We start from the raw sequence: 17,118 nt of genomic DNA, 5'->3' as shown, positions 1-17,118 counted from the left end.
TGAGCCGGTGGTGAGATTTGAACTGCTGGACTGCAGCTAGTAGTTAGCTGAGGTAGTCTGCAGGGCTGCACTCTAACCACTGCGCCACCTTGGCAGTATGCGTCCCATGCAGGCCATGGCCAGCCAAGCTCCGCAAATGGGGAAAAGATCATGAAATGTCATGTGACAGCAACATGATGCCATGAGTTTGATACCCGTGCAATGCAATAGAGAATATTTGTAGCTCAGGGTTGAACTGTGAGGTCCTTTCTGTTTATTTTCTTGCAGAATTTCATGACTAAATTAGGTAACATCATCAGCGCTGGTAGGCAGTGGGCTCGCTTCTCTTTTTATATACTACAGGATTTATCGAAGGAAGCTTTATGGGAAAGCGTTAGCCTGTTTAAACCCTGAGTCATCACAATGTATGGTTTCTGTTAATATAATTCCTTAGGGAGTTCACTATACAAAAAATGTGTTTTTCTAGGGATTTGTTTTTATTAGCTTTCCCATTCTTCTTTCCCACTCATGCCCTCATCACCGCGAGGTTCGACTACTGTAATGCTCTCCACATGGGGCTACCTTTGAAAAGTGGTCGGAAACTTCAGATTGTGCAGAATGCAGTTGAGAGAGCAATCATGGGCTTTCCTAGGTATGCCCGTGTTACACCAACACTCCGCAGTCTGCATTGGTTGCCAATCAGTTTCCAGTCACAATTCAAGGTGTTGGTTATGACCTATAAAGCCCTTCATGGCATTGGACCAGAATATCTCCGGGACCACCTTCTGCCACATGAATCCCAATGACCAATTAGGTCCCACAGAGTTGGCCTTCTCTGGGTCCTGTCGACTAAACAATGTTGTTTATTTATTATTATTTATTTTATTATTTAGATTTGTATGCCGCCCCTCTCCGCAGACTCGGGACCCAGGGGAAGAGCCTTCTCTGTGGCGGCCCCGACCCTCTGGAACCAGCTCCCCCCAGAGATTAGAACTGCCCCCACCCTCCTTGCCTTTCATAAACTCCTTAAAACCCACCTCTGCAGTCAGGCATGGGGGAACTGAGACATCTCCCCCAGGCCTATACAGTTTATGCATGGTGTGTTTGTGTGTATGTTTGTTTTTAATAATGGGGTTTTTAGTGTTTTTTAAATTATTAGATTTGTTGTACATTGTTTTATTGTTGCTGTGAGCCACCCCAAGTCTACGGAGAGGGGCGGCCTACAAATCTAATAAATAATAATAATAATAATAATAATAATAATAATAATAATTCTGCAATTCAGCTGAAAAGGCTCCCCATGAATCTCAGGTAGCAATTTAAGAAAAGAAGAAGCCCCAGAGTGCAAAAAATAGCACAATGGGCAAACTGGAAGTTTGGAAAATGCACTTCCGGTTTGGCCATTGTGCTGTTTATTGCACTTTGGAGGGTTCAGGGAAGCTTCCCTGAACCCTCCAAAGTGCAATAAACAGCACAATGGCAAACAGAAGTGTTTTTTTTCCCTGTACTTCCGGTTTGTCTGTTGGGCAGGTTTTTTGCCTCCGGGCTTCAGGGAAGCTTCCCTGAAGCATCCGGAGGGCAAAACGGTCTTTCCCAAGGCCAAAAATCAGCTGGCCAGTGTGCGCATGCCACTGGAGCTGACATAGGGCAAAGTCTCACGTGCCCTCTGATATGGCTCCGTGTGCTTCCTATGGTGCTGTGTTGTGGTTGGCTCTGGCCCAGCTCCTGCCCCAGGGAATGGGGAGGTGGATGCAGGGGAAAATTCAACATGTCCCAGGCCTGTGTTATTGCCGACAGAGTCAGTTCAGAGTTTAGTTTCCTTGGACGAAGAAGAAGGTGGGAGTGACTCGGCAGAGGGGGGCTTGGCACACAGCCCAGGCAGTCAATCTCCCTTATCTTCCATTGATTCAGATGAAGACGTTTTGGACCCACGCAAGTGCAGAATTATGCGTAGAAGAAACCAAGTAAGAACATATTATAGGAAATAAGGGAGGCCCACCTGTGTTTGGGTGGGGCTCCAGTAATTAGGGCTGCTGCTGTAAATAGCAGCATGTGGGTTTGGCCGTTGAGGAAGAGTATCTGATCGCAGTTCATCAGGAATCCTGTGTTTTCTGTACTTTGTTGATTTTTCACACCTTTGAAAACAAAGCGGAGCAACGTGTGTGTGTGTGTGTGTGTGTGTGTCTCACTTTGTTGGAAGAAGAAGGGGTGTGAAGTTTCTTCACAGCTGCTAGCTAAGTACTTAATGACTGCTTAAGGGAAATTGTACAGACTACCCGGTTGTTTTGGGACGAGTGCTCTTTGCAATACAAAAAGAGTGCTTAGTTTATTTTGACTTTTGTGATAAAGAACATTGTTTTGAATTTTCCAACGTGTGTGTGTCTGCAATTTGTACCCTTGAATTTTTGGGAGGCTCCTATCAGAGAGCCCGGCAGAACAGTGCTATAGGTTCACCATGGTGGTGCTAGGTAGATGAATTAGAAATTTGGTGATTTATACTTAAAGTCCATGGTTTGATTGTTTCTTTAACAGGATTCCTGCTATGATCTCTACAAACCACCCGGTATTCCCAGAAATGGCTCAAAAATTAACAGAAGAGGAAGAGGACTACGATAACAATTCTTCTCTATTACCTGACTCAAATGGTATTTTAAAACATGCACTTATGCACGAACACGTTGTTTCCTTCTTATCTATGTAATAGGTTGACCACATTCAGTAATACAGTAATTTAAAAAGCTGTTTTAGCATTGCTCACCAGATAAAACATGAGTATTATACATTTTGAGAATTGTATTCATCCTCAGCTTTTATAGCAATGATTTGCAAAGGCAATACAGCTCGTCCTCAACTTACGACCTCAATCGAGTTCCAAAATTGATGTTGCTAAGTGAGACACTTGTTAAGTGAGTTCGGCTTTATTTGATGACTTTTCTCAACACATTTGTTAAGTGAATCACTGGAGTTCTTAAATTATTAACCTGGTTGTTAAGTGAATCTGGTTTCCTGATTGCGTATCAGGTCGCTAAAAGGGGAAACCATGACTCCAGGCCACAGCAACCATCATAAATGTGAGTTGGTTGTTAAGCATCTAAATATAAACCACGCAATCATACAGATTTGTTTGTTTCTTTGTTTGTTTGTTTGTTTATTTATTTGATTTGATTTGATTTGATTTGTATGCCACCCCTCTCCGTAGACTCGGGGCAGCTAACAACAATAATAAAACAGCATATGACAAATCTAATATTTAAAATAACTAAAAACCCTTATTAAAAATCAAACAAACACACAAACATACCATGCATAAATTGTATAGGCCGGGGGGGGGGGGGGAAAGAAATATCTCAATTCCTCCATGCCTGATGACAGAGGTGGGTTTTAAGGAGCTTACGAAAGGCGAGGAGGGTGGGGGCAATTCTGATCTCTGGGGGAGCTCGTTCCAGAGGGTTGGGGCCACCACAGAGAAGGCTCTTCCCCTGGGTCCCACCAGACGACATTGTTTAGTCAATGGTACCTGTAGAAGGCCAACTCTGTGGGACCTAACTGGTCGCTGGGATTCGTGCGGCAGAAGGCGGTCACGGAGATATTCTGGTCCGATGCCATGAAGATGCTGCAACGGTCAAAAGTGTGAACAATGGTCCTAAGTCAATTTTTCAGTGCCATTGTAACTTTAAATGGTCACTAAATGAACTGTTGTAATTGAAGACCATCTGTATTCATAGTCTCAGCTATTCAGAGATGCTCATGTCAGTAGTGATTTGCTGCCGGTATGGTAAAGGACAGCGCACCGATACTGATCTCTTTAGGTCTCTTGTATGCATCCTGGCACTGTTTTGCTTCTGTGCAGGCACAGGAAGCAAAAGTTTGTGAAGGTATGCGCATGCGAGAAAGATTTAGCCATTTCTTTTGCTTCTGCACATGCACAGGAGCAAAAACACATTGGCGCGCACACGCAAGAGATCCGAAGCTGTGGGTGCAGCTCAGCTTTTACTACCACTGCAGTGTCCTTTACCGTTCCGGTAGCAACCAACTACTGGACTGTAGGGATGCTGCAACAGTTGTTTATAAGTGTGGAAATTTGTTGTACGTCACTTTTGTCAATGTTGTAATGTTGAACGTTCGCTAAATGAACTGTTGTATGTCAAGGACTACCTGTATTGCGAGGATTTTAGAGCAAACTTTCTGAAGGAACAGTTTTGCTTAATTGTATATCATTTTCCCTTCACAGGTCCACCTGTATTTAAAATATTGCCCAAATGGGTTTCAAAGGCCTCCTACTATTTTGACAAAGAACATTACTGTTACGCTGGCCATAATATCATCATTCAAGAATCCATTGAATGCTTCGGCGCTGTAGTATGGCCTGCTGTAAGTTTGGCACAGAAAAACAAACAAACCTACCATCCCTTTGACTAATAAACAACTTAAGGCACCTCTTAAGTTTGAAAATATTCACTATTGCTTATGCCTTTTATTTTGGTCAGTATTGCCTTCTCGAACAATATTCAAGGTGGGGGCAGCAGTGGCAATATTCATAATGAAATCACCTAAGACTGTTATGATAACTAGACTGACTAACGTAGATTACACGTCCTCTTCTCCCCTGTTGATGAGGCACAGACAAGTACAGTGGTACCGCTACCTACAAACGCCTCTATTTATGAACTTTTCTAGATAAGAACCGGGTGTTCAATATTTTTTTGCCTCTTCTCAAGAACCATTTTCCACTTACAAACCCGAGCCTCTGAAACTGTAACCGGAAAAGGCAGGGAAAAGCCTCTGTGGGGCCTCTCTAGGAATCTCCTGGGAGGAAACAGGATGAGAAAAGGCGGGGAGAAGCCTCCGTGGGGCCTCTCTAGGAATCTCCTGGGAGGAAACAGGACCAGAAAAGGTAGGGAGAAGCCTCCGTGGGGCCTCTCTAGGAATCTCCTGGGAGGAAACAGGATGAGAAAAGGCGGGGAGAAGCCTCCATGGGGCCTCTCTAGGAATCTCCTGGGAGGAAACAGGATTATTGTGGCTTGTGGTGGCTGAAGACTTGTAGCTGAGTATTGTAACTGAGAATAGTAGATAGAGAATTGTATAGCAGGGTATTATATTGTATTGTATGAGTCGGGGTGGCGCAGCAGGTAGAGTGCTGTACTGCAGGCCACTGAAGCTGACTTGTAGGTCTGAAGGTCTGTGGTTCAAATCTCATCACCGGCTCAAGGTTGACTCAGCCTTCCATCCTTCCGAGGTGGGTAAAATGAGGATTCGGATTGTGGGGGCAATAGCCTAGCTCTGTTTAAAAAGTGCTACTGCTAACATGTTGTAAGCCGCCCCGAGTCTAAGGAGAAGGCGGCATAAAAATCGAATAAATAAATAAATAGATAGATAGATAGATAGATAAATAAATAAATAAATAAATTTTGTATAGCAGAGTATCCAGGGGGGAAGCATTTTGAAATTCCCTGATGTTTCCTGGATATTTCCCTGTAACTTGCAATCTAGTTAAGGCGTGGTCACAGATGACATCATACCAAACGGCTAAGCCGTGGAGAAATATCGGTAGCTGGGGAAGCAAATTGTTGCCAGTTATGCTCATTTTTGCTTGACTCTGCCAGGCAACGCGATCCGTTTTTTTAAAACATGATTTCCCCCTGACTTTTAAACATTTTAATACAGTGATCCCTCGATTTTCGCGGTCTCGATTATCGCGAAACGCTATACCACGGTTTTTCAAAAAATATTAATTAAAAAATACTCCACGGGTTTTTTTGCTATACCACGGTTTTTCCCACGTCATACGTCATCACCAAGAGTCACTTCTCTGTCTCTTTCTCTTTCTTTCCTGTCATTCTCTGCTTCAATCATTTTCTCATTTCTCTTTTTTTCTCCCCTTTTTTCTATCATTTCTCTCTCTCTTCCTTCCACTCTTCTCTCTCTCTTCTTCCTCTCTCTCACTGTCTTCCTTCCTTTCCTTCCTTTCTCATCTTTCTTTCTCTCTCTCTTTCTCTCTCTTGCTTCTTCCTCTCTCACACTCTCTTCCTCGCTCTCTCATCTCTTTCTTTCCTTCTCTCTCTTTCTCTATCTCTCCCCCTCTTGCTCTCGAGCGGCAAACGGCGCCCAGGCAGGCGGGTGAACAGGCGAGCGGCAAACGGTGGCCAGGCGGCCGGGTGAACAGGCGAGCGAGCGGCCGGGCGGGCAGGTGAACGGGTGAGCGGCGAGCGAGTGGCCAGGCGGGTGGGCGAGCGGCGAGCGGCGGGCGGGCGGGTGCTGGGGGGGGCGGGGGCAGCCGGCATTCAAAGCAATCTGTCGGCTTCCGCACTCTCGTCCACCATCTGCGCATGCGCGGCCATGGAAAAAAGGCGCGCGTGCGCAGATGGTGTTTTTACTTCCGCACCACTATACCACGGATAATCGATTTTCGCGGGAGGTCTTGGAACGTAACCCCCGCGAAAATCGAGGGATCACTGTAGTTTGTTTCCCCCCACTGATTTAGGTTTTTTTCACGAATTCCCTGATATTTCCCGAACGGACAATTTTCCTGTTTTCCAGGTTTGCTGGACACCTTGGTATATTAACTGCTAGAGAGAGAGATAGCTACAGTGTAAATAGTTAGTATAGGTTTGCTACAAAAGAAGCAAATATTTTCTCAAGAAACTCTGCAGTACTTGTCTTTGATTACCTTCAAGACTAAAGTTCCTGATATCTTGGTCTGAGGCAGACTGGCTATCTGCTTTGGCTATCTGGATGGGCTAGCTTCTGCAACATGCTACCCCAAAATCCTTTTCTTCCTATTCCAGTTGAAAAAGCTTCTATAAAGTGTAATAAACGTCTGGCTTTGCTTCTGTCTCAGGAGGATGCCACCGTATGGCATCTTAAGGCTCTTAATGGCTGCATAGCTAGAGGTATAACAAGCAGGAAGAGGGAGATTGTGATCCCTCTAAGCGCTGGTGAGACCGCACTTGAAAGACTGTGTTCAGTTCCGGAGACCTCACCTACAAAAAGATATTGACAAAATTGAACGGGTCCAAAGACGGGCTACAAGAATGGTGGAAGGTCTTAAGCACAAAACGTATCAGGAAAGACTTAATGAACTCAATCTGTATAGTCTGGAGGACAGAAGGGAAAGTGGGGGGGGGGACATGATTGAAACATTTAAATATGTTTAAAGGTTAAATAAGGTTCAGGAAGGAAGTGTTTTTAATAGGAAAGTGAACACAAGAACAAGGGGACATAATCTGAGGTTAGTTGGGGGGAAAGATCAAGCAATGTGAGAAAATATTATTTTACTGAAAGAGTAGTAATTGTTTGGAACAAACTTCCAACAGACATGGTTGGTAAATCCACAGTAACTGAATTTAAACATGCCTGGGATAAACATAGTGTTCCCTCTATTTCCACGGGGGATGCGTTCCAAGGCCGTCCACGAAAGTCGAATTTCCGCAAAGTAGAGATGCGGAAGTAAATACACCATTTTTGGCTATGGACAGTATCACAAGCCTTCCCTTAACACTTTAAACCCCTAAATTACCCTTTCCCATTCCCTTAACAACCATTTACTCACCATTATTACTGGTACTCACCATTGAATAAGACACTTAGTGATCCTGATATTTATAAACATAATTATTTATTAACAATAATTATTTTTTTTGTTATTTATTTGCAAAAATTATTAGTTTGGCGATGAGATATGACGTCATTGGGTGGGAAAAACCGTGGTACAGTGTTCCCTCGATTTTCGCGGGGGATGCGTTCCGAGACCGCCCGCGAAAATCGAATTTCCACGAAGTAGAGATGCGGAAGTAAATACACTATTTTTGGCTATGAACAGTGTTACGAGACTTCCCTTAACACTTTAAACCCCTAAATTACAATTTCCCATTCCCTTAGCAACCATCTAGATTATTACTCACCATGTTTATTTATTAAAGTTTATTTAAAAATATATTTATTAAAGGCGGATGAAAGTTTGGTGATGACATATGACGTCATCGGGCAGGAAAAACCGTGGTATAGGGGGGAAAAACTATTTTTAATTAATATTTTTGAAAAACCGTGGTATAGCTGTTTTGCGAAGTTCGAACCCGTGAAAATCAAGGGAACACTGTATATCCATCTTAAGATAAAATACAGGAAATAGTATAAGGGCAGACTAGATAGACCATGAGGTCTTTTTCTGCCATCAACATGTTTCCATGTTCCAAAGTGAGCATGATTACGAAGCATAGCAACTATGAGTTAACAATTTGCCTTGCTCCTTCATTTGTATTCTGACCCACTTCTGAACACAAAAGGAAAAAAAATATGTACTTATATATACACAAATAACTTAGAAATGGTCAAAAGTGATTTTTCTTCTTCTTTTAGGCCCTTGCTTTATGTCAGTACCTGGAATCAAACCAAGAGGAAATTGACTTGAAAGGAAAAAAAGTCCTCGAAATTGGAGCTGGGACTGGTCTAGTGTCTATTGTGGCAAGTATATTAGGTAACTTGTACACTGATTTTTCAGACTGTTAATATACCATAGGGCAGTGATTTTCAACCTTTCTTGAGCCGCGGCACATTTTTTACATTTACGAAACCCTGGGGCACATTGAGCTGAGGGGGGGGGGGGACTAAAAAAAGTTTGGACAAAAAAATTCTCTCTCTCTCCCTTTCGCTCTATTTCTCTCTCCCTCCCTTTCTCTCCCTTCATCTTTCTTTCTCTCTCTCTCTCCATTCCTTTCTTTCTCTTCCTTCCTTCCTCTTTTTTGCTTTCTCCCTCCCTCCCTCCCCGTCTTTCTCTCTCTCTCCTTCCCTCCCTTTCTCTCTCTTGCTTTCTCTCTCTCTCTTGCTCTATATCTTTCTTTCTCTCTTGCTTTCTTTTTCTTGTTTTTTCTCTCTCCTTTTTCTCTCTTGCTCGCTCGCTCTTTCTCTCTCTTGCTTTCTTTCTCTTTCTTTCTCTCTTCCTTTCTTTCTCTGTCTGAACTTCGCGGCACACCTGACCATGTCTCGCGGCACACTAGTGTGCCACGGCACACTGGTTGAAAAACACTGCCATAGGGATACCAGTTTCTTTTTCAGTCATGTACTTCAAACATGGATAGACTTTCACCACCCTGTCTCTCCTAAATGTTCAAACATCTGATCAGTTTCTGACACCAGTCCAATTTTCAGATATTGTTTCTCCTTCTCCAATGATTTTTCATCATTCTGTGTACACGTATTCTGCATGGTATTGTTATCAACTATGCACATTATGCTCAGCAAAACTGTAATAGCTAGGAATGGCTCACTTAAAATGAAGTTTGCAGTATTTTACTCATAAAACTAGTGTCTAAAAGAATAACTGTAAATAGATTCACATCTTTTAAATTAGGGGTCTCCAATCTTAGCAACTTTAAGACTTGTGGACTTCAACTCCCAGAATTCCTCAGCAAAGCAAAGCATTCTGGGAGATGAAGTCCACAAGTCTTAAGAGTTGCCAAGGTTGGAGACCCCTGTTCTAAACCATACACAATTTGCTTGGTTTTTTTTGCTCAATATGGTGTGCAAATGGAGCAACTCTAGCTTATTTAATATATAGTCCTCAACGCACAATTGAACCCCAAATTACTGTTAAGTGAGACATTGGTTAAGTGAATTTTGCTCCACTTTACAATCTTTCTTGCCATAGTTGGTAATTGAATTGCTGTAGCTGATAAGTTAGTAACTTGGTTCGTTAAGTGAATCTGGTTTCCCCCATTGATTTTTCTTGTCAAAAGTTTAGAGGTTGATAACATGATTTGGGGACACAGCAAGTCATAAGTATGAACCACTTGTCAGTCATCTGAATTTTGATCATAGGAATGCTGGAAAGGTCGTAACTGTGTGTGTGTGAAAAGTCCTAAGTCACTTTTTTCAATGTCATTGTAACTTGGAACGGTCAATGAACTGTTGCAAGATGAGAACTAGTTATATTACAGTGATGTAAACCATGGTTTAGCACGATGCAATTCCAGTCCATTTCATGATTTGCTGGTCCATTTTATGATTTGCTGCTTAAGTACTTTGATGACTGAATTAATATTTGGACCTACCTTCCTTTGCCCAACTGACATTTTATCAAGGCAAGTTACGGACTGAACAATGTTATTTTTCTTTTAATCTTTCAGGAGCTTTTGTCACAGCTACTGACTTGCCGGAGGTACTTGTAAACTTGGAGTTCAATATTACTAGGAATATACAGAATCTAGACGTTCACAAGCCTGAAGTGAGGAAGCTCATTTGGGGAACAAATCTCCCTGAAGACTTTCCCAAGGAAACTCACCATTATGATTTCATTGTGGCTACTGATGTTGTCTATCATCACACAGCCCTAGATTCTCTGCTGGATACACTTCGCTACTTATGCCAGCCTGGGACAACGTTGGTTTGGGCAAATAAATTTAGATTCAGCACAGATTACGAATTTTTGGACTCAATGAGCAACCTATTCAATATAACCCAGCTAGCGGAATTTCCCGAGTCAAGTATCAAGTTGTTCAAAGGCATCATCAAAGAGAATTGAAATGAGGAAGTAGAATCACGATTGAAGTGCGAAAGCCAAGATCTTATCGGAAGAGTCAAGATTCTTAAACTTTCAAGACTTAACCCTTTCAATTAGGTACTTATTTGGAGCTGTCCTCAAAGGCAAGTTGTTTCAGCAAAAGAATTGCTAATAGGAAGCCCAGAGCAGTGTTTCCCAACCTTGGCAACTTGAAGATACAGTGGTACCTCATCATACGAACTTAATTGGTTCCAGGAGGAGGTTCGTAAGGTGAAAAGTTCGTAAGATGAAACAATGTTTCCCATAGGAATCAATGTAAAAGCAAATAATGGGTGCAAATCCTTCAGGAAAATCCCAAACTTTAGAAGGGAGGCAAACAGAGGGCAGGGAGGAGCAGCTAAAGGGGGCGGGTGGAAGAAGCAAGGCTAGGCTAAAGGGTGAGTGGGAAGGAAGGAAGGCAAGGGGGGCGCCCCTCCCTTTTCTTTCTTCAAAAGACACCGTTTCAGTTCCTTTGCAAGCACGTTGTTCTCTGCAAAAATTTTCCTCCCCCAAGCTGCCCCTCCCTCCTCCCTTTTCTTTCTTAAAAAGACACCCTTTCAGTTCCTTTGCAAGCACCTTGTTCTCTGCAAAATGTTTCCTACTCCAAGCAGCCCCTCCCTTTTCTTTCTTCAAAAAAGGGGAAAAAAAGAAACCCCTTCATCCTAGCAGCAGCTGCTTGGGTTTGTAAGGTGAAAATAGTTCGGAAGAAGAGGCAAAAAAATCTTAAACACTGGGTTCGTATCTTGAAAAGTTCGTTAGAAGAGGCGTTTGTAAGATGAGGTACCACTGTATTTGGACTTCAACTCCCAGAATTCCTGGCTGGGGAATTCTGGGAATTGAAGTCCAGATATCTTTAAGTTGCCAAGGTTGGGAAACACTGGCCTAGAGCAATTGCTTGTGCTTTTGTCCCTTAGCTCTGCCCATGTCCATCATCTGAAACACTCTGGCATTCCTTCATTGGCGTTTAATTCAGCAGTCCCAACCTTTTTGGTTTCATGGAAGCCGACTTTTCCACGGACTGTGTGTGTGTGCGTGTGTGTTTAGCGGTGGGGGTTTCGGTTTTGCTTGCTCACTCCCCGCTCACCTTCAGATGTGCGGCCTGGTTCCTAACAGAGCCCAGACCGGTATGGGTCCATGGTCCAGAAGTTGGAGGCCTCCGGTTTAATAAATATTTATAAATGAAAGCCTGAAACTCTATGTATCTAAACATATTGTTGGACTAGAAACAGAAAAGCGATCCACTTTTATCCTTCAATATGGCCTCGCAAACCAAGATTCCCAAGATAATTTGTCATTAGTGCACCATGAAAGATAGGAGTTGACACTTTTTCTGATTAGAATACAGTAGTACCTCTAGATACGAGCTGCTCCACATGCGAGTATTCCAAGTTACGAGCCAAGACGCGAGCAAAATTTCTGTTCGACACCCGAGCTCAAATTCGGGATACGAGCCGAGCTTCCACTAGGTGGTGCAAGAATCCCTTGCTTCCAGTTATCTCGGCACGAAAAACAAAGTCTAAAGGCATTCGTTCGAGATGCGAGTTGATTGACATACGAACTCGTGTTTGGAACGAATTAGACTCGTATGTCGAGGTACCACTGTACAAGAAAATGTGAGTGCATGGTTCTTGGAAAGAGCCCCATTGCTGAAAAATTAAGACAGGTTTCAAATGTATTCGATATTTTATTTTTAAAATAATTAAACCATGAATACTCAAACCTTTGATATTTAAATTCTGCAGTTTTATGTTTTTCAAACATTATTAACATGTATGTATAAGTTTTACAATACCTGATTGACTGACACTTTTATACATGTATCGGGTTTTTGCCGATACTCTGCATCGTGTGGATATTTGTGAGTATCTCCAAATTGAAGATATCCAAGAGCACCTTTGCACCAGTAATTCAGAATACATCGTTAATAAGTGTGGAAGTTATTCTTTTAAAAAATAAAATAAAATGTAAACTCTTGCAAATGAGACTGGTAATTAAGTTCTGTTATTATTAAATCTAATAAATAAGTTTTTAGCTACTTTTGTTGTAGCTTCATTTAAGGCCTTCATACAATTGAAAGTTTATGTTTAAACATGTTAAAATCCTGTCCATTGTAAAAATAACAGCTTGTATAGCCTTATGATTAAAGTTACAAACAGTTAAGGTCCACATACACATGCAAGAAGCTATTTTAGTTTCATTTTCTAAACTTTGGTGCTGGCTCTTCTCAAACATCCATTGCCAGCAATGCGATGTATGCAGTAGGTTTTGTGTTTAAATTTTCACTTCCGAAGCAAAAGAACTAATCAAGGAACTAAGAATTTAGTTTAAATAGACTTCTTCATGTCTGGAACCAAACAACACAAATATACTGCAGCCCCTTATCCTCTGATTAATACATACAAGTGAAGCATTCAGTAATAGATGAAAACATGCAATCCAGTAAGTTCACAGATTTTATATTTAGTCAATATAAAGAACATCTTGAATTCACAACTGCAGTACTTTAAAACACACAATAATCAGGTGGAAACATCACAGGAAGCCAGTTTTCACTAAAAGACGCACAGTGAGTCCATCCAAGTAGCCTCATTAGCTAAAAGGTTAAGAACAAAAAAACCCCTTTTTAGATACAAGTACATTTTGTATTAAGCCAAAGTGTATTTAGCCACTAAAATTAAAATACAGTTTATAAATAAATAAATTAGACTTTCACTTAGTCAATGATATTTAGAGAAAATGTGTTCTTGTGTTTACAAATTTTATTAGTTTATCAAAATTAAAGTACAAAGGAAAATTAAAAAATAATAGGAAACTAGGGAAACAGGAAGAGTAAAAAGTGTATGGTAAAAGGAGAAAGAAAAAGAAAGCACTGACTTTCGACAGGTTTTAATGTAGAAAAAGATAAGCTCAACTTTTAACTTTTACATAATACAGTGGTACCTCATGATACGAACTTAATTGGTTCCAGGAGGAGGTTCGTAAGGTGAAAAGTTCATAAGACGAAACAATGTTTCCCATAGGAATCAATGTAAAAGCAAATAATGCGTGCAAATCCTTCAGGAAAATCCCAAACTTTAGAAGGGAGGCGAGCAGAGGGCAGGGAGGAGCAGCTAAAGGGGGCGGGTGGAAGAAGCAAGGCTAGGCTAAAGGGTGAGTGGGAAGGAAGAAAGGCAAGGGGGGCGCCCTCCCTTTTCTTTCTTCAAAAGACACCCTTTCAGTGCCTCTGCAAGCACGCTGTTCTCTGCAAAGTCTTTCCCCCTCCAAGCCGCCCCTCCCTTTTCTTTCTTCAAAAAAGGGGAAAAAAAGAAACCCCTTCATCCCAGCAGCAGCGGCTTGGGTTCCTAAGGTGAAAATAGTTAGGAAGAAGGGGCAAAAAAATCTTAAACACCGGGTTCGTATCTTGAAAAGTTCGTTAGAAGAGGCGTTCATAAGATGAGGTACCACTGTATAGCCATTTCTATCACAACAAACTAATTATCAAAATCCTAAATCCCTGTTTCATTTCCCCCCACTTCAAGCACAAAGTCCAGAAGCAGTTTCCAATTAAAAAAAAAATCTGTATTCTTTTATTTAATTAAGGTGGTCAATTTAGCCATCTCTGATAACTTCATTAGCTTTTGTAGCCAGCCATCCCTTGTGGGAATTAAAGTCCCATTTTGTGCATAGATAGAGCATTCTTGCTGATGTCAGTACTGTATATATAACATCAAAATTCCATTTTTTTTCATGTTTTTAATCCTTTAGGCCTAGAAAGTTTGTCCTAATTTGATTTTAGAATTCTTGAACATTACTGAAACTTGTATACAGATTGAACTGAACATGCAATAACAATGTACCTGTATACAGTTCTTCAAGTTTTCTTTGGTGGATTTCTCCTCTGCTAGTTTATTTGCAAATCTGAGACTTCTGCCGTACATTTTGTTTACCAGTGCATGCTTATAAGCAAAGAGCAAAACCTATAGAAGAGAATTAAAAAACATGGAGGCAGAGATTTGTAAGCAGAATATTTATTTACTTATTTACTTATTTATTTGCTTATTTATTGGATTTGTATGCCGCCCCTCTCCGGAGACTCGGGGCAGCTAACAGCAATAATAAAACAGTGTGCAATAATAATCCAATACTAAAAACAATTAAAAACCCATTAATATGAAAACCAAACATACATACATACATACATACATACATACATACATACATACATACATACATACATACATACCATGCATAAAATTGTAAAGGCCTAGGGGGAAAGAATATCTCAATTCCCGCATGCCTGACGGCAGAGGTGGGTTTTAAGTAGCTTACGAAAGGCAAGGAGGGTGGGGGCAACTCTAATTTCTGGGGGGAGTTGGTTCCAGAGGGCTGGGGCCGCCACAGAGAAGGCTCTTCCCTTGTGACCCGCCAAGCGGCATTGTTTAGTTGACGGGACCCGGAGAAGACCCACTCTGTGGGACCTAACTGGTCGCTGAGATTCATGCAGCAGAAGGCGGTCCCTGAGATAATCTGGTCCGGTGCCATGAAGGGCTTTATAGGTCATAACCAACACTTTGAATTGTGACCGGAAACTGATCGGCAACCAATGCAGACTACGGAGTGTTGGTGTAACATGGGCATATTTGGGGAAGCCCATGATTGCTCTTGCAGCTGCATTCTGCACGATCTGAAGTTTCCGAACACTTTTCAAAGGTAGCCCCATGTAGAGAGCGTTACAATATAAGTTCTGAAAACATTAATCATCCGCATTCACTTTTGGACTGGACAGTAAACAAGTTGGAACTAGAATAAAAATCACCTTCAGGTTACAGGCAGTCCTCAACTTACAAACTCACTGAGCCCAAAATTTCTGTGGCTAAATGAGACATTTGTGAAATGTGTTTTATCCTGCTGCCACAGTTGTTAAAGTGAATTACTGCAGTTGTTAAGTTAAGTAGGATTAGGATGAATCTGGCTTTTCAGAAGGTCGCAAAAGAGGATCGCAAGAAGCTGGGACACTGCAACCATCATTAATTATTGTTGTGAGCCGCCCGAGTCTTCGGAGAGGGGCTGCATACAAATCTAATAAATTATTATTATTTATTATTATCATTAATATGGGTTGGTTGCCAAGCATCTGAATTTTGATGTGACCGAGGGGATGCTGCAATGGTTATAAGTATGTAAAACAGTAATAAGTCACTTTTTTCAGTACCATTGTAACTTTGAACTGACACCAAATGAAATGTTATAAATCGAGGACTACCTGTATTTGATGAATACAGGGGAACCTCTCAAGTCCAGTTGACTACAATGAAATGTCGTTTGAGTTATTCCCAGCCGTATAATTTAATTCTAAACAGTTTAGATTAAGGTTATTTTAGGACTTATTTAAATATATTTTAAAGAATTGAGGCATTCATTTACAATGGGGTTCTCAACCTGGGGGCGGGGTGTCGAACGACCGTTTCAGAGGGTTTGCTTAAGATCACGGAAAAAGAAATTTCCCATGGTGTTAGGAACTAAAGCTTCTATTCTGGCACCTTGGAACATATTTTTACCATCCAACCAATCAGGCATTTACAGTGGGGGTGTCCCTCTGATCAGCTTAAAGCTCTGTTGGGAGAATTGGCGCTAGACTTATGGTTGGGAGTCACCACAACATGAGGAACTGTATTAAGGGGCCACAGCATTAGAAAGGTTGAGAACCACTGACTGATGCTATTAATGTTCAGAGCACCATATAAAGCAGACGCAGTGATAGCTTTCCAGTTAAATGCTTAGATTTATCTTCAGCAGAATTAGATTAAGATAGACTGCAGCCAGAGGTTAATTTATTTATTAATCAAATATATATAATTATCCATCTCATGAGAATGTGTAAGATGCACAGGGGCAGTATGCCAAAGAAAAGTGGTAGAAAGCCATTGCCATTATGTCTTTATAAGAATTCTGTGCTACTGAATGCATTATGCAAGAAAGGGCATTTGAATTACTATTTTGACAGCAGTACTTGTGGGCAAGTATTTTTATACGATTTAAATATAAAACACTGGTTTCCACTTAAATCAGTGGTTCTCAACCTTTCTAATGCTGTGATCCCTTAATACAGTTCCTCATGTTGTGGAGATACTCAACCATAAGTCTAGTGCCAGTTCTCCCAACAGAGCTTTAAGCTGATTGGCAGGAAGGTCAGAGGGACACCCTCACAGTCAACGCTTGATTGGTCGGATTGTAAAAATATGTTCCAAAGCGCCAGAGTAGAAGCTTTAGTTCCTAACGCCATGGTCTAAGGCAGTGTTTTTCAACCAGTGTGCCGCGAGACATGGTCAGGTGTGCTGCGAAGCTCAGCAAGAGAGAGAAAGATAGAGAGAGAGAAAGCAAGAGAGAGAGAGAGAAAGCAAGAGAGAAAGAGAGAGAAAGAAAGAAAGAAAGAGAGAGAGAGAAAGATAGGCAGGGAAGGAGGGAGAGATAGAAAGAGCAAAAAAGAGAGGAAGGAAGGAAGAGAGAAAGGAAGAGGGATGGAGAGAGAGAGGAAGGAAGAGAGAGAAAGAGGGATAGAAATAGAGTGAAAGGGAGGAAGAGAGAGAGAGAGAGAAAAAAAAATTGTCCAAACTTTTTTAAGCCCC

The 17,118-nt window shown here is 41.5% G+C and overlaps 2 protein-coding genes across 5 annotated transcripts in view; one reads left to right on the top strand and one right to left on the bottom strand.

The window, feature by feature from the left end:
* Window positions 1–2,521: 2,521 nt before the first annotated feature.
* On the top strand, window positions 2,522–10,495 carry METTL21C (methyltransferase 21C, AARS1 lysine). Its single transcript, XM_070751861.1, has 4 exons — window positions 2,522–2,624; window positions 4,211–4,350; window positions 8,335–8,452; window positions 10,101–10,495. Exons 1-4 carry the CDS (start codon window positions 2,522–2,524, stop codon window positions 10,493–10,495), a joined length of 756 nt encoding a protein of 251 aa, XP_070607962.1.
* A 1,682-nt stretch (window positions 10,496–12,177) lies between these two features.
* Window positions 12,178–17,118, bottom strand: part of TPP2 (tripeptidyl peptidase 2) — a 67,207-nt gene continuing 62,266 nt past the window's right edge. For all 4 annotated transcript variants that reach the window (XR_011559061.1, XR_011559062.1, XM_070751244.1 and 1 more), the window contains 2 exons: window positions 14,350–14,469; window positions 12,178–13,106 (listed from right to left, as the gene is read on the bottom strand). Coding sequence is in view for 2 of the 4 variants with exons in the window: in XM_070751244.1 (XP_070607345.1) it covers window positions 13,017–13,106; window positions 14,350–14,469 (210 nt within the window). In the remaining 2 variants the exon portion in view is untranslated. The remainder of the gene's footprint in view (window positions 13,107–14,349; window positions 14,470–17,118) is intronic.

The sequence above is a fragment of the Erythrolamprus reginae genome, chromosome 4, assembly GCF_031021105.1.
Source record: "Erythrolamprus reginae isolate rEryReg1 chromosome 4, rEryReg1.hap1, whole genome shotgun sequence".
NCBI lineage: Eukaryota > Metazoa > Chordata > Lepidosauria > Squamata > Dipsadidae > Erythrolamprus > Erythrolamprus reginae.
Note: the sequence above shows the minus strand (reverse complement) of the source record. Positions and strands in the feature narration are given on the sequence as shown.

Coding starts and splice junctions, on each gene's coding strand:
- METTL21C (XM_070751861.1), top strand. CDS start 2,522: ATGATCTCTACAAACCACCCGGTATTCCCAGAAATGGCTCAAAAATTA. Junction 4,351..8,334: donor GCGCTGTAGTATGGCCTGCT/GTAAGTTTGGCA, acceptor TTCTTCTTTTAG/GCCCTTGCTTTATGTCAGTA. Junction 8,453..10,100: donor TATTGTGGCAAGTATATTAG/GTAACTTGTACA, acceptor TTAATCTTTCAG/GAGCTTTTGTCACAGCTACT.